Source organism: Polypterus senegalus, chromosome 13, assembly GCF_016835505.1.
Source record: "Polypterus senegalus isolate Bchr_013 chromosome 13, ASM1683550v1, whole genome shotgun sequence".
In the NCBI taxonomy this organism is placed as follows: domain Eukaryota; kingdom Metazoa; phylum Chordata; class Cladistia; order Polypteriformes; family Polypteridae; genus Polypterus; species Polypterus senegalus.
Window position 1 is genome coordinate 72,060,765 of NC_053166.1, and position 21,352 is coordinate 72,082,116.

A 21,352-nucleotide genomic window follows, 5' to 3' on the forward strand; every position below is an offset into this window, starting at 1 on the left:
TAAAAGGGAAACATAAAAAAAAAAATAAGCAAGCACAATCAAAGAGACCCTGGATGTAATTGGATTGGGAACAAGCACAGAAATGTGTCGGAGAAATTTATAAGTTTTAAAGACAGCATCAGAATATGATGTGCCTTTCACAAAATTACGGTTAATTTGTTGTTAGTTTATTCCAAGAGAGAGAGGAACTCTGCACAAAGCACCATTTCATTACAGGGAACAGTCATCTATGCACATCCTTACCTATTATTCCAAATACAAATATTGAGATTGGGGGGAAAAAAATTACCCAGAGAGAGCTCACTCAGGCTTTGATAATTTTCTTTCGTTCTCAGAACTTCTTCTGTTTAAAGAAAGAAAGTTGCATTAACTATTTGAGTTCTTGAGAAAAATCAACAAAATTATGTTTATTTAAACTTAAGTGGTTATTTCTGAATTGGCATTCCTTCATATTGTCCTATAGCATCACTTAGTGACCTAATGGGGATTGATGATATAACTTTCCTACCATAAATTGGCTGCCTTAGTTATTGAATGCCAGTTGAGAATGTAAAAATTACTTTATCCTGTCTCTTGCAGTTTTGATAATTCCTTGTTTGTTTTTTATTTAGAGTCCAGATGGAGCACACTTGACATGGGAGCCACCTTCAGTAACGTCAGGAAAGATCATAGAGTATTCTGTTTACTTAGCAATCCAGAGTGCACAGGCTGGGGAGCCGAAGACATCTGCCCCCGCCCAACTTGCATTTATGCGAGTGTATTGTGGACCCAGCCCTTCATGTTTGGTGCAGTCGTCCAGTCTTTCCAATGCTCACATAGATTATACCACCAAGCCTGCCATTATCTTCCGCATTGCTGCCCGCAATGAGAAGGGCTATGGCCCTGCTACCCAAGTCAGGTGGCTTCAAGGTATGTTCATTTTACAGGTCAACAGATTGGTTGTAAATATTCATGTACATAGACCAATTTGGAATAACATCAACTTTAATGCTAAAGTAGATTTAGCTGAAAACCATATCTCTTCCCCACAAGCGTAAAGTACAGTTATGTAATATGACCTACAAAGCATTCATTCGTCCATTATCCATAAATAGATGCGCGCACTAACCTCAAGGTCACACTTGAACGAAGCAAATCAGATTCTGGAAACATTGAATGAATTAGGTAGGAACAAACCCTAGACAGTGTCGAGCCATTTCAGATTGTGTTGAAGAGACAGTATATACACCTAGTAACCAACTGTACATTCTTAGCAATGTAAAGCAGAATTGAACTTTACTCTGATTAACAGTAGATTTGATTTGGCTTTTCTGACACTGATCAATAGAAAAGACTTGTTATATCAAAATGAAAAATGATCTCTGCAGAATTGAAAGTAACACAAAAACCCTTTTAATATATAATACACCTAAATCATCACTGGAACCATCCATCCATTATCCAACCCATTATATCCTAATAACAGGGCGCAAGGCAGGAAACAAACCCCGGGCAGAGTGCCAGCCCACCGCAGGGCGCACATACACACACACACCAAGCACACACTAGGGACAATTTAGGATCGCCAATGCACCTAACCTGCATGTCTTTGGACTGTGGGAGGAAACTGGAGTACCCGGAAGAAACCCATGCAGACATGGGGAGAACATGCAAACTCCACGCAGGGAGGACCCGGGAAGCGAACCCAGGTCTCCAAACTGTGAGGCAGCAGCGCTACCCACTGCACCACCATGCCACCCCCATCATTGGAACCACCTTTTTTTTTTTTTTGTTTAAAGTCACATAATTAAATGGATATCACCTATCTGAAGTCAATGGGTTTCATATCCTACACGATGAAGACAAAGGAGCACTCCTTACAAGTTTCTGAAAAGGTACTGAAGAGCACAAAACAGGGAATTGATAAAAGAAAATATCCAAGTCACTGAATATGTTTTGGTGTACAGTTAAATCAATCTTTAAGAAATGAAGAGTATGACATAGCTTTGTCAGTCTACAGATTGTGATTGTGTAAGTACACGGCTAATGAGAAGGCCACCAAAAGACCTCTGATAACACTGAAGGAGTTATGAAGTGAATGATATTGGAAGGCACTGTGCATACAACTACTGTACCCCAATGCTTTACCAGGCATGTTTAAAAGGAGAGTGGCAAGGAGAAAGCCACTGTTAGAAACACACATCTCAGCTAGAGTTTGCCATATTTCACATGAAAAATGTTCGCCATATTTCACATGAAAAATGTTCAAGTCAACTCAAAGTTTTTATGGTCTGATGAGATCAATATTCAGCTATTTGACCATCAGACTACTCACTATGTGTGGCATGAACCAAACACTGCACATTTTCGATGTTAACAATTCAAACACCTGCAAATTCTGTCAGTGCAGAAGCAAGTTGCTTGTGCATCAATCAATCAATCAATCAATCAACATTTATTTATATAGCACATTTTCATACAAAAAAATGTAGCTCAAAGTGCTTTACAAAATGAATAGAAAAATAGAAGACACAATAAAAAATAAACATAAGTCAACATTAATTAACATAGAATAAGTAAGGTCCGATGGCCAGGGTGGACAGAAAAAACAACAAAAAAACTCCAAAAGCTGGAGAAAAAAAATTAAATCTGTAGGGATTCCAGACCACGAGACCGCCCAGTCCCCTCTGGGCAATCTACCTAACATAAATCAAACAGTCCTCTTTGTATTTAGGGTTTTCATGGAAGGACCTGATGATGATGGTCACGTAGACTTCTGGCTTTCAGTCCATCAATGTTGGTGTATCATGATGCTTTGAGTAGCGCCACCACAAAGAAACTGGAAAAAGAAACAGAAGAGAGAGTAGGGGTCAGTACGGATTTTGGAGCCACTGTGAATAGTTATTATGAAGAATTGAACATACAGAGTATCAGTATTAAGTTAAAGTGAAGTTATAAAAAGGCCATGTTAAAGTAATGTGTTTTCAGCAGTTTTTTTTAAAGTGCTCTACTCTATTTGCCTGGTGAATTCCTATTGGCAGGCTATTCCAGATTTTAGGTGCATAAAGGCAGAAGGTCGCCTCACCACTTCTTTTAAGTTTAGCTTTTGGAATTATAAGGAGACACTCATTTGAAGATCTAAGGTTACGATTTGGAATATAACGTGTCGGGCATTCCGATATATAAGATGGAGCGAGTAGTGTAGTGACATCAAAACTGGAGAAATGTATTCGGATTTTCTTTTCCTAGTTAGGATTGTAGCAGCTGCATTCTGCACTCGTTGCAAGTGATTTATGTCTTTTTTGGGTAGTCCTGAGAGGAGTGCGTTACAGTAATCTAGTCTACTGAAAACAAAAGCGTGAATTAATTTCTCAGCATCTTTCAATGATATAAGAGGTCTAACTTTTGCTATGTTTCTTAAGTGAAAAAATGCTGTCCTAGTGGTCTGATGAATATGCGATTTAAAATTCAGATTACAGTCAACAGTTACCCCTAAATTTTTACTTCCGTCTTAACTTTTAATCCTAATGCATCAAGTTTATTTCTGATAACCTCATTGAATCCATTATTGCCAATTACTAAAATTTCAGTTTTTTCTTTATTTAGTTTGAGAAAATTACTATTCATCCATTCAGAAATACCAGTAAGACATTGTGTAAGTGTATCAAAAGAGTCGGAGTCATCAGGTGCTATTGATAAGTACAGCTGTGTGTCATCAGCATAGCTGTGGTAGCTCACGTTGTAACCTGAGATAATCTGACCTAACGGAAGCATGTAGATTGAGAAAAGCAGCGGACCCAGGATAGAGCCTTGTGGAACACCATATCGGATATCATGTGTCTTTGAGATGTGATTACCACAACTCACAAAGAATTTTCTGCCAGCCAGGTAGGATTCAAACCAATTTAAGACACTGCCAGAGAGGCCCACCCATTGACTAAGGCGATTTCTAAGAATATTGTGATCAATGGTGTCAAATGCAGCACTCAGATCTAAGAGGATGAGAACAGATAAATGGCCTCTGTCTGCATTTACCGCAAGTCATTTACTACTTTAACAAGTGCAGTTTCTGTGCTGTGATTTGTTCTGAAGCCTGACTGAAATTTATCAAGAATAGCATGTTTATTGAGGTGGTCATTTAACTGCATAATGACTGCCTTCTCTAGAATTTTACTTAAGAAGGGCAGGTTAGAGATGGGTCTAAAATTTTCAAAGGCAGAGGGGTCAAGATTATTTTTCTTGAGCAGGGGTTTAACTACAGCAGTCTTAAGACAGTCTGGAAGACCCCGTATCTAATGACAATTAACTATGTCCAGAATATTGTCAATTAGCACGCCTGATATTTCTTTGAAAAACCTTGTTGGTATTGGGTCAAGGACGCAGGTGGAGGATTTTAATTGAGAGATACTATGTAATTCAGGAAAATCTATCCTGGTGAAAGATTTAATTTGTTTATAATGGAGTACGGGGCTTTGGAGGTTCTGCAGTGTTGGGGAGATATACTATGTTATCTCTAATATCATTAATTTTTTGATTGAAAAATACAGCAATGTTCTCACAGGTTTCACTGGAAGTATTCTGGGGCATTCCTTTGTGTTACCTGGGTTTAACAGACGATCAATTGTAGAAAATAAGACTCTGGGATTACTAGCATTGTTATTTATAATATTAGAGAAATAGCAGCCTCTCAAGACGGACTGTGTTATTGTATTCTGTTATTTTAACCTTCAATATCTCATAGTGGATAGTTAGTTTAGTTTTCCTCCATTTACGCTCAGCTCCACGACATGTTCTTTTTAAATCAGACACTCTTTGGGTCTTCCATGGAATAACAATACTAGAAGATTTTTAACTGTCTTTTCAGGTGCAACTATGTCAACAGCAGTCTTACTTTAGAATTAAAGTTTTCCACTTTACTATTTACATTATCCTCGCTATTATAGTTGGCATTATAAACGGACTGATTGCTTAGAATAGTTGTAAGTTTTAAAGCTGCTGATGAGTCAAAGAAGCGTTTTTTAACAAAATGCTTCTCATGAGTGTTTTATCTTTATTTCTATATTAAATAGTAGAAGGAAATGGTCTGATAGACGAATATCAATGACCTGCTTTATATCAACTTTAAGTCCTTTAGTAATCACTAAGTCTAACGTATGACCTGCTTTATGTGTAGGCTGATTAACGAGCTGTCTCAAATCAAAAGAGTCCAGGAGGTTCATGAATTCCTTTACTTTTTGGTCACACTGATTGTCGATATGAAAGTTAAAGTCCACTATTAAGAGTGTCATAGTTTGTAATTAAAATTGACATTAAGTCAGAGAATTCCTCAAGGAAAGATGCGTTATATTTAGGAGGTCTATACACGGACAATACTAGAACGTGAGAATCTCCATGAATAACAACGGCGAGATACTCAAAGGACTTAAATTTACCAAAACTAACATCTTTACATTTTAATCGGCTCGAGTAAATGTTTGCCAATCCGCCCCTTTTTCCCCTGGCGGTCTGCACGAGTAAAACTGTAATCCGGAGGCGCAGATTCGATTAAAACAGCCGCGCCATTTGAGTTAAGCCATGTTTCATTTAGTGCAATAAAATCAATCTTTCTATCACTAATAAGATCGTTTATAAAAATGTCTTGTTAGTTAAAGCTCTAACATTTAATAGTGCCATATTTAATGTTTCTGAAGGGCAGAGCTGAATTTTATGCGTGTTATTGGTAATCGTAACAAAAATTAAGTTATTTTTGTTAACGCCGCTCTGTGTATTTTTTTATGTAATCTACAATCCGTTTTTATAGTCTTAATGCAGTGTTGATCTGAAGTAGTAATTTCAATTAAATTATTGGTGTTTATGCCGCACTGCCTAGATTTTTTACGTGCATTAAGATTTGTTATTAGATTAATGTTGTGCACTTTAACGGAAGACTCTGTTAAGCCATTATGTCCTATCAAAGCAGTAGCATTACGGAAGGGGTTAACAGTAGAAGTAGACAGTCAAGATAGACAATTACCTTAGCGATGTTTTGGAGAGGACCCGGGCGCCAAATCTATTCGGATGCAGTCCATCCTGCTTGAAGAAGCGCGGCCTTTCCCAAAAAAGATCCCAGTTGTTTATAAACCCGATGTCTTGAGTCTCGCAGAAGCATGGCATGTGCATGCCTAAAGGTAGAATATGCAAAGCTGTATGTGCAATATGTACAAAAGTATGAAGTCACACCAGCACAAGAAACAGTGATTTCGCAAGAGTCAATAACACATTTTGGTCAAAAGTATTTTCTGCATCAAGAAAAAATGGCATGGAAATATTTTTGATAGTTACAGCAAACACATACACCCTACTGCTGTCTGTTAAAGGAACCTACGATCCTGAGATTAGATGCACATAGATTATGTAATGCTACATGTGGTATATATGTTAATTTTCCTAAGCAGTTAAAAGAAAAAAAAACAGTCCATATTTAGGCAAATAAAACCTCAACCATATGGTATACTGTATAAGCTATGCCTAGATATGTTATGTCTGTAAATATGGAGCATTTTCAGTGGCCATATGTTTTGCCAACTATAACTAGGATGCAAAATTAAACAGCAGTGGTATTAATGATAAACCCACTACCATTTTAATGTAGCAAATCTAGGCACATACTGTAGTATCCTGGAAATTGAGTTTTCAACAGCAAGATCGCTTTTGACCTTCAGAAAGAGCGTATAAAGCACCAACCTTGCTTCTTCTCGAAGACCAGATAAATGCACAGAGTCAAAATACCATCCTCATGTCTAAGACCTAAAGGTTAAAGCAGTCACCAAGTGTGAAATGTGCACTGGGATACTACAATGACTGTGCCAAATATAGATATCAAGACAGACCCATCTTTAACTCTGATATGAAAACATTTGCTCCTTTAGTATCAAGTTGGACAGATGTTTTTGTATGGTGTAGTAAGAGTACTCATCCTTGTGAAAAAATTGTCTTATCTGGTAGATTGCTATGGGATGTTATTTACTTGCTGTGTGCTTTTGACAAGACTAATAAAATTAGTCAACTTTTCCTCTGCAAATGAGGACTTTTTAGCATCTGTGTTCCTCAAAGCTGATTTCTGAGAACAAGCATAAAATAGCTGGTTAGCATAAATACAGAGGATGTAGGCTACGGAATTAGAAAGTACAACCCTACCAAGCAAGAAAACTCTTTAGTTACATATCTGTACTCTGTAATTCCTATCCCCTTTCTGAGGACCAGGGTGTGCTACTAATTTAGAATAATAGAAATTGTAGGAAATGTTTTTATTGGGGGCCTTATCTGTCTGAATTCATTCTAAGACGCCCATGAGATGGTAACTGTATTCTCTGTATGCAGTGGATGATATTGAAATATACAAGGCTCCTTTAAATAACACTATACATACAGAAAGTTGGAAGGCACACTGTTAATGTGGGACATTTTTACATTTTAACAGTGCATGACTTGCTTTCCCAACTACAGCATTTGTACTAATTGCAGGTTTATGCTCTATAAATATTAATGTATCTTTCATTCTGTTTCCCAGAGTCAAACAAAGATGGCACAGCAGCAAAGCCTGCAGGGAAGCGACCTGTCTCCTCCTCCCCAGAAGTGTAAGTATGAGTGCAAATCTTTCAGATATTCCTCCTACCAAACATGTCAGTCAGACGTTTAAAACAACAGAAGCGTATTGTTAATGGTCTTTGTCTCTTTCTTATCATTATTCATTTCTTTGTAACAGAGGCAAATAAAATTGTTTTGTTTGTTCTTTCATACATTATCTTTGCATTTTATAATTAACTAGCAAAATACCCGCGCTTCGCAGCGGAGAAGTAGTGTGTTAAAGAAGTAATGAAAAAGAAAAGGAAACATTTTGAAAATAACATAACATGATTGTCAATGTAATTGTTTTGTAATTGTTTTGTCACTGTTGTGATTGATGAGTGTTGCTGTCATATATATATATATATATATATATATATATATATATATACATACATACACACACATAATATATATATATATACAAACCGTATTCCAAAAAAGTTGGGACACTAAACAAATTGTGAATAAAAACTGAATGTAATGATGTGGAGATGGCAAATGTCAATATTTTATTTGTAATAGAATGTAGATGACAGATCAAACGTTTAATCCGAGTAAATGTATCATTTTAAAGGAAAAATATGTTGATTCAAAATTTCACGGTGTCAACAAATCCCAAAAAAGTTGGGACAAGTAGCAATAAGAGGCTGGAAAAAGTAAATTTGAGCATAACGAAGAGCTGGAAGACCAATAAACACTAATTAGGTCAATTGGCAACATGATTGGGTATAAAAAGAGCTTCTCAGAGTGGCAGTGTCTCTCAGAAGCCAAGATGGGTAGAGGATCACCAATTCCCACAATGTTGCGCAGAAAGATAGTGGAGCAATATTAGAAAGGTGTTACCCTACGAAAAATTGCAAAGACTTTGCATCTATCATCATCAACTGTGCATAACATCATCCGAAGATTCAGAGAATCTGGAACAATCTCTGTGCGAAAGGGTCAAGGCCGTAAAACCATACTGGATCCCGTGATCTCCGGGCCCTTAAACGACACTGCACCACAAACAGGAATGCTACTGTAAAGGAAATCACAGAATGGGCTCAGGAATACTTCCAGAAACCATTGTCAGTGAACACAATCCATCGTGCCATCCGCCGTTGCCATCTGAAACTACAGTGCAAAGAAGAAGCCAATTTCTAAGCAAGATCCACAAGCTCAGGCGTTGTCACTGGGCCAGGGATCATTTAAAATGGAGTGTGGCAAAATGGAAGACTGTTCTGTGGTCAGACGAGTCACGATTCAAAGTTCTTTTTGGAAATCTGGGACGCCATGTCATCCAGACCAAAGAGGACAAGGACAACCCAAGTTGTTATCAACGCTCAGTTCAGAAGCCTGCATCTCTGATGGTATGGGGTTGCATGAGTGCGTGTGGCATGGGCAGCTTGCATGTCTGGAAAGGCACCATCAATCCAGAAAAATATATTCAGGTTTTAGAACAATATATGCTCCCATCCAGACGTCATCTCTTTCAGGGAAGACCCTGCATTTTTCAACAAGATAATGCCAGACCACATTCTGCATCAATCACAATATCATGGCTGCATAGGAGAAGGATCCGGGTACTGAAATGGCCAGTCTGCAGTCCAGATCTTTCACCTATAGAGAACATTTGGTGCATAATAAAGAGGAAGGTGTGACAAAGAAGGCCCAAGACGATTGAACAGTTAGAGGCCTGTATTAGACAAGAATGGGAGAGCATTCCTATTTCTAAACTTGAGAAACTGGTCTCCTCGGTCCCCAGACGTCTGTTGAGTGTTGTAAGAAGAAGGGAGATGCCACACAGTGGTGAAAATGGCCTTGTCCCAACTTTTTTGGGATTTGTTGACACCATGAAATTCTGAATCAACATATTTTTCCCTTAAAATGATACATTTTCTCAGTTTAAACTTTTGTTCTGTGATTTATGTTCTATTCTGAATAAAATATTAGAAGTTGGCACCTCCACATCATTGCATTCAGTTTTTATTCACGATTTGTATAGTGTCCCAACTTTCTTGGAATCCGGTTTGTATATACACATACATATATACAGTCTTTGGGGTGCGAGCAACTGTTGCTGGGGGTGCCAGAATCCATGAAGGAAGAAAAATGAAAAACATTATTTGTACAAAATCTTAATTTACTTAACCATTCCTAAATAATTAAATGGGCAGGCTATTCTGTATCAGTGCAATACGCTGTTTGTTAAAACGGATGACTCCCGCTCTTACGTGCAAGTCTGCCTGGATATTATGAACTATCGTATCTGTTCAAGTCCTATTTAAATTTTAAATAGAAGGATTTTTTATTTAGTCGACAGAATATTATTCCGGAATAAATCAACTCAAACCTTAAATAACTTATAATATTTTGCTCTCCATAAAAATATATCCTGTCTAAATTATACAAGTTAGAAATAAAGTAAACGTTAAAAGAACAAACATTCAAATTTCTTTACTCTTATGTAATTTTATATAAAAAATAAACTTAAATTTTAAATATCCCAAAAGATTTTGCTCTCCATAAAAATATATCCTGTCAAAATTATACAAATTCAGATTTGAACATGATGGACTGCAGGTGCTCATCAGTAAGGCGACTCCTGTGTGCTGTTTTGTTAGTCTTCATGACTGAGAAGAGCTTCTCACACAGATATGTGCTACCAAACATGCACAAGGTTCGAGCCGCATGTAGACGAAGCTAGAGCAGTTCTGCAGGAATGGAGTGAATAAACTGTTCGGAGTATCGTACTTTGCCTTCAGTGTGCCATTTCACTGCAGCTCAATCACCTCCATCTGAATCTGCACAGGTGCAGTTTCCACATCGACAGCAAATGGGTTGCGAAACAACTGAAAATTCTTTTTTTGTTCTTCAAAGTCACCAAAGCGCCGTGCGAACTCAGTGAGCAGTGCGCTCAGTCTATCAGCAAAGTGCGTATTTGGGAACACCATAGTGCCGACCTGGTTCAACATTACTTGGCAACAGGGAAAGTGGGGCAAGTTGCACTGGTGTATTTGTGTCTCCCATAAAAGTAGCTTCACTTGAAATCACTTTGTGATTTTGCACGGGTAAAAACGTCTGCTGAAGTGTCAGATTCTTCTTTAACTCTTTTGCTTTCAGTATCTTGTGCATTGCATTCAGGTCTTTCAGGTTATCTTGATGTTTTGTCTCATAGTGCCGTCTTAGATTAAATTCTGTAATTACAGCCACATTAGCTCCATAAATGAGACACACGGGTTTATCGGCAATGTCAGTAAACATATACTCAGCCTCCCATTGGTTTTTCAAGGCTCTATGTTCAGAATCACCTTTTCTCTTCGGCATCGTGTGGGCTAGCTTCGAAATAACTTGCAGCATCATAAGCTAGACTTGATTAACGTGGTAAGTGTTCGGCAAGGCAGCTGAAGCGCTGCATTATGGGATCTGTAGTTTATTGTGTTACCAGCGCTTCATATCCCCGGGCCATTAATAACAATAATATATAAAATGATCTCGGGGCCGGATATAATTACACGCCGAGCCGGATGTGGCCTGCGGGCCTTGAGTTTGACACATATGGACTAAATAGAACTTGAAAAGATATATTTTTTCAAATGTGATCGCGCAATTCAGATCGAGTTCACACGCACTACAGTACATCGAGCCCGCGTGCTATTGTGGGTTTGCCTGCGTGCCTCAATAAATTACCCTCCCCTCGCTCTTACTTTTTTACCGTTCATCTAATGAATACACCGAGTATGGCTTTACCAAAACAAAGTATCCATTATTCATAAAGCTTTAATTGGTGATCTGTCTTTCTGTGTTAACCGCATATTTTTTCATAAGTCTCAAACCAAGAGGATGCGAAGGTAAAATGAATTGGGAAGCGCGCGTACATACTCAGTGCATCCCCTCTCGGGAATCGAACCTTGGACACCGCCGCTAGAGGCGAAGCCTCTACTATTAGCCACGCGTGTGGTTTGTCTATTTGAGCGTAGCAGTGTAATTCGGTTTTTGTTCAGCACTCTTTGGAACTGTTGCTTTTGTCTGCGACTCGCCAGTTCACGTGATCCGCTGAATATGGTTTTATATGTCACTCGCTCGCTTCTAATTGTTTCGCTGCTTTCTTAATTATATAATGTATGTTTTCTTCAGCGGTTTTTGGAACTCTTCCTGGTTTTCTATGTACTGCGTGATTACGTGGGAGGCGTGATGATGTCACACGAAACTCCGCCCACCACGGCTTTCGAGCTCAACTCCATTACAGTAAATGGAGAAAAATAGCTTCTAGTTATGACCATTATGCGTAGAATTTCGAAATGAAATCTGCCCAACTTTTGTAAGGAAGCTGTAAGGAATGAGTCTGCCAAATTTCAGCCTTCTACCTACACGAGAAGTTAGAGAATTAGTGATGAGTCAGTGAGTGAGTCGGTGAGCGCTTTGCCTTTTATTAGTATAGATTCAGTGTTGTTCCATTGAACACCTGTACCTAGTTTGAAGATTGATGCACATTTTCTATCTGTTATTAAGGTTCTTATTTTTTCATTCTTTCTAATTTCAGTACTTTAATTTAATAGGCAGGTATTTTTTACAATACACATGATGATGTCTTTGTAAAATTCGTAAGAAATGACTCCAAGGTATCTTCTGCCATTTCAATGACAAATTTTGGATTGCTCCACTAGTGAATGTTAATGGATATTACTATATTAGATCAGCTAGAGTTTAGGAGGTACATATTTTATACTGAATTCTACAAAGTGAAAAATTGCATCACCACTAAAAGGATGAAAAAGTAATCGGTTCTATGTAAATGTATGCTTGGGGACTCGAAGATGTGACATTACCTGCAGTTCAACTGATGCATTTGCTCACATTTGTCAGAAGCAACATCTTACTATCACCCATACTGGTTTTTAATGAACAGTATATTGTGAGACTAACAGGAATTGATCATATAATGCATATATTGATATTGTAGTATATTAAAACTAGATAGCCGACGCCCGCTGTAGCATACGCCGATGTAAAAATAGGAACAGAAAACTGTGCATTGCCTTCGTCAACCGTTGTGTCAAGAAATAATCCACTGATAGGAACAGGCAGTTGCAGGATCCTGGAATACAGATGATGTTGTACAAAACCCGTCGACAGAAAAGATACTGTCATTCATTTTATACCAAAGGCTTGGGAAACAACCGTCGCAGTATAACGAAAATGGCAAGGGACGAAACCAATGCCAGTTTTGTAGCAGGTTACGGAAAAGACTCCCAGGCGCAGACATGGCCGAAATGAAAGGTCACGCGGTCAGGCTAGATTTGTGATGTGACACCAATGGGGTCTTGAGAGAGGAGCGGGGAATGCGGTAGACTAAAGGAGGAATAGGACTCGAGAAAAGCGGCGTGGGGGTGTATGGCAGGCCGCAGGCAGCGTGTGGAAGGGTTTGAAGAGGGTGAATAGGAATCGAGAAATGGCGTGTCGGGGGGACCGGGTTTGAAGAGGAGCAGGACGAACCAGAAGAGAAAAATTATATAAGAGATAGCATCTATCCAATGCTGATTATGCAAAATTTTCACGTGAAATTATCAAAATGCATATGCCGATAGATTCTTTAGCATTTACTTTATAAAATGTATAATTTCTTTATGCTACAATTTCTTTAACTCCCAGTAATGCTTTCAAATCTTAATGCAGATACACTAATGGCAGTTTCCTTTTAGACTGTACTGTTTTTGTGATAATGAGACACCATCTAATTGAAAATCTCTTTATTTCTTCTAGGAAAGCCTCTGGTCCAAAGAAAGTGAAGTCCGATCAGTAGTGAGTTTAATGGGCCATGATTTCCTCCCTTCCCTCCTCCTGCCATTTGTTTTCATGGTTACAGAGAACTGCTGGCTCAATATTGGGACACGTAGGGTGCCCTACAGACCCTGTATCCCACCCCAGTGATCTTCATTAAACATAAGGACAACGTGGGGCTTTAAGGTGCAAAAGCAGTCTTTCTTGCATTGCTTTGACTTATATGTTGGTGTTACTCTTCAAGCAAAACAATGAAAAAGCACACTTTTACCATCTGTAAGTGTTTAAAAGTAGACAAGAAAATCAGCTTCAATATATTTTCTTTGTTTATGGAAAAAGCAAAGGAAACTTGTCCTGCAATAAATTCTTGACACTTTTCCTACTTTTTAATCTTCATTTGCCTACCCCACCCCCCAACCCCAAATATTAAGAAAATCTCATGCCCACCACCCTCGAAGGATTATCACCGCAGTAATTTCCAGATGCTTTTGTTTTTGAGGAACTTTAAAAATGGATACAAGTTTCAAAAAGGAAAAATTCAGCAAAGGAAAGAAAGCACTTGTCTTTTGGTTAGTGTGGTTGGAAGTGACATCTATTTTTTTATTATTATTATTATTATTATTATTTTTCCTCCATTTTAAAGGATCAGACTTCATTAAGTGGCAAATAAGAGGCCGGACTTGAACAACTGTCTCCTTACAATTTACAATCACTGTGCAGTTAATACTAGGGGAGGAATAGGAAAGTGCAATTCAGACCTGCTATGGTGTCTTTTTTTTCTCCTTTAAACTTTTTGTTAAAATCACAGAGAAACAAAAGTGAATTTTGGGGCGGGTAAAGCATGAAGGATTCTCTTTTTTGTTAGGAAGTACTTTGTACCATGTTAGATTTGCAGAAGTAATGTTGACCTTTTTTGTGTATTGTCTCATCTCCTTTCCCTGTCCTCCTCTTCCACAGTGCGTCTTCAGTCGAAAAGGAAAGAATTTATTTCACATAGAAACATGTACCGTTATAGTGTATAAGGGATCGAACTGTGTGAGCTTAAAGATGGGAGACATTCTTGTCCACAAGTCATTGTATTATTTAAATATGCCAAAAGTTCCTAAGAGATTGGTATTGCCTTTCTAGCCCCCTACTCACCTTTTATTTTCAGGTGTCCCCCTGCATTTTAAACAGGATAAATCCAGAGCGCGCAAATATTTGGAATACAGTGCGAGAAACTTTTGTAAGAAGTCCAGAGAAGATAAGACGTTCAAAGCAAAATGAGAACGTAAAAACTGTGTATTATATTTGCTTCTGTCTTTTGCAGAAAGATGTTGATAGGGTTTGGGTGAGTTAAGAAATTTGGGAATTTTTTTTCCTAGGAGGGAGGGGTAGTTGGGAATTGAAGCACGAGCATTGGCCTAGCCAAAGTTTCTGATCAATTGTAAATTAGTTCATTCATATAGCCAGAAGATTAAAAATAATCTTGGCCTTTTTTTATATAATTAACTGTAACAAAACTGTTTTTACATGTTGGTCATTTCTTGATTGCCTCTTTTTGTGTCTTGACATAAAACGAACAGAAATACCCACTGTGTCAGTGTTGTGATTTGTGTCTTCCCTTCTCTTCACAGAGAATCATTTTGACAGAATATAAAAAGTTGAACTGATTGATTAGGTATGTTTATCATTGTATAAGAATATTATGCATATAGGTTGAATTCATTCAAAAGTGTAAAATATTCAATATTTTTATATTTCCAAACTGCAAAGAATTGATAAATGCTTTGAATACTTGTAACACAGGGATATTCTGAATTAAAATTAAAATCTCAAAAGTTTTTGGCATCATCACGTGTTTCAGTTGGCACTCCGGTTCAGACTTGAATTATTTTCTGACAGTTCCTTGTGATTTTGTGATCAAACATCATTGAATGTCACCATGTAAATAAACACAAACGTTGGCTCTTTTCACTTTCCTTGTGTGCAGCTCAGCACAGCAGGGCGGTTCAGCTTGGCCTGCTGCAGTAGACTCAGAAGTTCTTCAGACCTCTTCACTTTCTGCACACTTTATTGGGTTGTGCATTTAATTGTAAACGGGTACATTTGCCATTTTTAACCACCAGTCTACACTCAATAATCCATAATGATGAAGTGCAAACATTTACAAAAAGTTGTGGAAATTTCTTCAAAATCAAAAACAGAAACCTCTCCTTTTTTATCTACTGTTAAGTTTCTGGAGCCTTTGAGGTTCTCTGAAAGGTCCCACAATTCACACAATTGTGATACAAACAAAGCCATCAATAATCTGGACGTGGAAAAGGTTTGGAACCAGCAGGCTGTCTGTTGAGTAACTGGATAAGAAGAGCCTTAGCCAGGGAGGTGACCAAGAACCCAATGGCCACTTCAGAAGGACGACCGTCTTAGCAGCACTCCATCAATTAGGAGTTTATGGTTGAATTCTTTGGGCAGAACTTGAAGCACTGTGTGGGGAGACCAACACTGCCCATCACCTGCCTGCCCAGTTCCCTCTGTATGGTGATGTATGGTGGGCAGCATCATGCTATGGGGTTGCCTCTCAGCAGCAGGGACAGGGTGACTTGTCAGAATGTGAAAGAGATTTTATTTCTAATGTATCTGTTTAAAATAAAATGTACAGCACACAGTGAAGGTGCCTGAAGACATCCACTGTGTATCTGGACAGTTTTTGACCACATGCTTTTTCATGACTTGACTTAAGAAATGCTACATGGGGCGTACGACAGATTGGCTTGTCATTCTTCTGCAGGCATCACACATTTTTCTTGGACATTAATGCTTTTGAGTATAAATTAAATGTTTTCAAAAGGGTATCTGTATTACTTTGTTTTTTGTAGCTTTGTGAAAAAATATGAAAATGATTTTTAAAGTACATGTGTATTTATCCAGTTTTACTTTCTGAATTTAAAGTGAATTAGATAGATAGATAGATAGATAGATAGATACTTTAGTTGTATTTCTTACTTTAATATGTACATACATGAGCCGACTGTCAAGGGAGCAAAACCAACACCCAAGCTAGTCATAGAAGTGTCAAAGTTTGAAGACATCGATGCAAGTAAACTGTCAACTGCTGTGTCATTTTGGTTTTTAGGGTGATTGGCAGGTTTAGCTGATGTCATTATGTGACTTTTTGTCATGGATCTGTCAGGTTTGTCAAATTACATGACTGAAAATGGCAGCTCATGACATATTTACTGACTGCGTGCCAAATTCCCAGCACACGCCCCTTTTTCTGACAGCCAATAGCGTGCAGCCTCGCCTTTGTTTCTTTTTTTCCCCCATTCTGTTGTGTAAAATATGAGACCACGAACAGATGAGCTTCTCTTCAGTCTGCAAGGTCCACAGCCGCTGTAATGCGTGACACAGCCTGTGTTGTGCCACTCAACAGCTACGCTGTGTTCACATCGTACTGCCCGCTCCGTGCTCGCATACAAAGAGCCACTCCTGTGACCAACGAGAAAAATCAAACGTCTTCCATTGTATTGTAGCCAGTCGGTTGAGTAATCAACTCTCCATGTTTGGGACAAAGACTTGTTTTTCCTTTATCTTGCATTCAAGAGATATACGACAAAGTACTAAATATGACTGCTTTAATAAACCTGCCATTGCTATTCTTCATACGTTATGGTGCCCTGAAATGGTGGGGAGCATGTACTGTAGAAAAAGTGGTGTCATTTCTACGTGGTGTGACTAAATATATGAAAGCCGGCAATGTGTGCTTTAATCAAGTCTGAATGGTGGGATTTGTCATTTTAAATGTGGGGCAGAGGGGCAACTCAAGGAAACAAATGTGCCGTTGTCCCAAAAATTATGGTGGGCACCGTACAGTATGTCACATTAGATGACGGGCTTCATGGGAGTGCACCACTGGCGGCCGCCGACTGAAGGCTATGATTGAAAATCGCTGGAAAGGTCGCCTAATGTCACATGGGCTTTCCCAGACTTGAATGCCATGTAAAATGTACTTTAGTTTTAAGACTAGCACACAAATAGTTGGCCAAGACATTTACTGCAGAGATGACCCTTTAACTGAGTTGAAAGTTGTGCTACCATTTTTAATAGGGTGACCAGCCTTCGGCCACGTCACGCCACATCTAGCGGGACGGATGCAGTTAGTGGGTCTTGTTACCCTGACGAAGTCCGATTACGCAATTACGAATCGCAAGGAGTGGCACAACTCCTTCATGACTTCAGATTTCTTGTCATTTCAAAAGTATCATGAAGTCAACACGATTTGGTAACCCAATCAAAGGTGTGAATAACTGAATTAGATTTGTCTCGGTGTGAAAGTAAGCCGCTGCTGTTTCTCATTTCTAACGAGAGTTTTAAAAACCGTTGTACACCATGGCAGACTCGCTGGGGTTGTCACTGTCATGAGATAACTAGTCCACTCTTGTGCATTGAAAAGTAGGTGATGGTTTCCAGAATCCAATTTTAAAGAAAAGCATTAAACATACTGCATACGATCATTTAAAGTGGCAAAAGTGTTGATTTAAGAATGTGTGCCACCGGCGTTTCTGAGGCCCGCTCTGTTAGCTCTGCACGTACTCGAAGCAGTGCCGCTGACCGTGTGAAAGGCTGTTGTGGATTAATCGACTTCCACAAAAGGACAAGAACGTGCAAAGTGGATCTCCAGTAGTCGTTTTGTCAGCTCACCGAATTTTCGTACTTTGCACCAAGTTGGACCTGCCCAGTCAAACAAACTTTGCTTATTAATATTTTAATAAAAAGTGAAACGTCGGTGACGTGTCGCAGAGAGACACCGCAGTTCTCTTCGTTGTCCGTCCCAAGGTGAAGTTCTCCGCTTGCATTTATAAGTTACTGGCTGTAAAACAAAAGGCAGCGGGTGTGACTGTGTCAAGTAGAAAAGATGGAACATGGGACAACAATGAGTGGGGTGCAGCCTTAGTAAAGTCATACTCGACAAGGAAATGCAGATTCACTATTTATTTACAGTTTATTGGTTGTACTTCATTTTAAAATAAAAGAAAACGGAGGTTTGTAACCAGTTGGAATAATTCAGAAGGTAAAACATAATTGTTCTCGACACAGCTAAGCAGAATCCATGTTGTAAATTGTCACGTCTGTGTGACACCCCATTATGAAGCCTGTCACCCGCAGTCAGTCACGTGGGTGCCACACGTTTTGATTTTCGAACAAACGGGACGTTAAGAAAGAGCAGCAAAGTGATGAACATCTGCTGGGGCCGCGGCTTTGGCAGTTTGTTGGGTTTCTTTTGTCTGTTGTCTCTCTTCCTGCTCATAACATCCGAAAGGTCAGAAGCACACGGTGAGGCTCAACACGTACACTTCGACGAAGATGCTTGGCTTCTTTCATCAGAGGTAAGTTGAAAATGTTCAGAAGGCAAGTCCATTTTGTTGTCCTTGTGCTAAAAGGTAGAAAAAAAAAAATGAAGGACCTGTCAGTTCTACAGACAATAATTGACTCGACTGTATTACCTAAAACTCTTGGGACTGGAGTTTAGCAAATTAAAAAATGAAATAACGGAAAGCTGCCATCACCGTTACCGGTTTGATGGGCATTTCTTGGGTTTACGCAGGTTTGGCAGTTCCCTCTTAATCTTTTTCCACCACACCCTGTGGTCGTAGGCCTCCTTTGGGTCGAGACACCGTTATTCATATTGGCCTCCTCACCTCCATCTTGGTGCACCTCCTCTGCACAACACAAATCACCTCGACACCAAGACTTCCCCTTAACTTGACATTCATGGTCCTCTCAGTCTGTGACACTCCACACTTCCATCTGCTCTTTCTCATCTCTGTCCTTTTCAGCTTTGCTTCGTGTTCCCTTTTTCATTAGTTGTGTTACTTCCATGGAGCACAACTCTCCTCGCCCAGCTTTGATCACTTTACCCTTCAATGGCACAGAGGATCCTTCAGGTCAGAATGGAGGGCACCTCTCACCCTCGCTATCATGCAACATGTCACCTAAGTAGCAGAACGGCCCTACAAAACGACTCCATTGTGGAGATCAACATTTAAACTGACTACACCAGCACCCCCTCAGTAAAGACAAAAGTCACAATTTAATGGCATGCACAATTTTTTACAGCAAGTTCATAAAGTGTAACTTTACATCATGTCAAAGAAAACGAGAGCCAAAGGTCAAGCATGAAAGGTCACCTGCACTGTAACGTTTTTTATTTAATAAAAAGTTGATCCAGAATGTGCACAGGGCAGTTTCTATCCAAAACCTAAGGATTTCTCTGAACTGTAGCTATCTTTGTGGAGAATATCACTGCTTGTTACTTCTTCATCATTTGGTTCTACTTACATATTGAAGGGACACCCGCACTGCTCCCTGGAATGCTTTCTCCACATTGATGGCCTCTTTGGCACTCGCCTCAAAGTACAGCGCGTTGTTCTGCCGGCACCAGTCCTGGGCCTGCCTCATGGAAACCTCAAACACAGAAAAGGAGCGTTACTGAAGGACCGGTGGCCTCAAGATGAATACAGCAGTGATGTGGTAAATGGGTGTCTGCCATGCATGTCAAGTAAAAATGGTACACTCCAACGTACGCCAAATTATCACACGCTGGGGCACAAACACGGAGAACGAACGGCCACCGCCACTTCTGCACTTCTCCTCACGTGTCGTTTTTCCATTTCATATGAACTCTAAACACAGGCCCCTTTTATTGGTAGCCCTGAGGACACCATGGCAGTGTGAAAGCTGTGTTGCGTGGTGGCACAAATCATCGTCAGGTTCATAAAATTCTATTTTGTATTATACTTGGGGGTTCGCCCCCTGATCGCTTCGCTTGCCAACCCTCCAGTCTGCACTACGCGTCAGCAACTTCACGCCTCTGTCGCTCATGTATTGGATTTCACTTTCACCAAACAACAACATTTTTAATTCTCACGGATAGGCCTCTTCATTGTGAAGAAACGCTACTTTTCCCTGATGATCCACAAGTCTCCGACTTAAACTTTAAAGCCAAACAATATCTACATACTTCTATCATATCACCTATGTTCAAATATTCAATCTCTTCTCGCTTTTACCTTTTCGTCAATATCGCATTGAATTTTGATTCCGTGTTTGGAGTGACAACGCAACATATAACTGCCTATGAGTGAATATCGTTTCTTTCTCTCTATAAGAAATGTGTCTATAGATAGATAGATAGATAGATAGATACTTTATTAATCCCAAGGGGAAAATTCACATACTCCAGCAGCAGCGTACTGATACAAAGAAACAATATTAACGAGTAATGAAAATGCAGATATAACAGACAATATCATTGTATAATGTTAACATTTACGCCCCCGGGTGGAATTGAAGAGTCGCATAGTGTGGAGGAGGAATGATCTCCTCAGTCTGTCAGTGGAGCAGGACGGTGACAGCAGTCTGTCGCTGAAGCTGCTCCTCTGTCTGGAGATGACACTGTTAAGTGGATTCTCCATGATTGACAGGAGCCTGCTCAGCGCCCGTCGCTGTGCCACAGATGTCAGACTGTCCAGCTCCGTGCCTTCCTCACCAGTTTGTCCAGACGTGAGGCGTCCTTCTTATGCTGCCTCCCCAGCACACCACCGCACAGAAGAGGGGGCTCGCCACAACCATCTGATAGAACATCTGCAGTATCTTATTGCAGATGTTGAAGGACACCAGCCTTCTTAGGAAGTATAGTCTGCTAGTCTATAGTATAGTCAATCTATATGCTTCAGTTAGGTCAGATTATCTCAGGGCACAACGTGAGCTACCACAGCTATACTGATGACACACAGCTGTACTTATCAATAGCACCTGATGACCCCGATTCTCTTGATTCACTAACACAATGTCTGACTTGTATCTCAGAATGGATGAATAGTAACTTTCTCAAGTTAAATAAAGAGGAAACTGAAATCTTAGTGATTAGCAATAATGGATACAATGAGGCTATTAGAAATAAACTGGATACAGGATTAAAAGTCAAGACGGAGGTAAAAAGCTTAGGGGTAATTGTTGACTGTAA

General features: G+C 39.4%; 2 protein-coding genes across 3 annotated transcripts in view; one reads left to right on the forward strand and one right to left on the reverse strand.

The window, feature by feature from the left end:
* The window catches only part of hcfc1b (host cell factor C1b), a 151,264-nt gene extending 136,346 nt beyond the window's left edge, over positions 1–14,918 (forward strand). For both annotated transcript variants that reach the window (XM_039775220.1, XM_039775221.1), the window contains 3 exons: positions 612–909; positions 7,529–7,595; positions 13,330–14,918. In XM_039775220.1, the coding sequence (XP_039631154.1) occupies positions 612–909; positions 7,529–7,595; positions 13,330–13,369 (405 nt within the window). In that variant the 3' untranslated portion in view covers positions 13,370–14,918. The remainder of the gene's footprint in view (positions 1–611; positions 910–7,528; positions 7,596–13,329) is intronic.
* Positions 14,919–18,303: 3,385 nt separating this feature from the next.
* Positions 18,304–21,352, reverse strand: part of si:dkey-13a21.4 (uncharacterized protein LOC494576 homolog) — a 32,792-nt gene continuing 29,743 nt past the window's right edge. Inside the window, exons 4-5 of the mRNA XM_039775445.1 lie at positions 19,666–19,791; positions 18,304–18,760 (exon numbers count right to left, since the gene is read on the reverse strand). Coding sequence (XP_039631379.1) covers positions 18,668–18,760; positions 19,666–19,791 — 219 coding nt within the window. The 3' untranslated portion in view covers positions 18,304–18,667. The remainder of the gene's footprint in view (positions 18,761–19,665; positions 19,792–21,352) is intronic.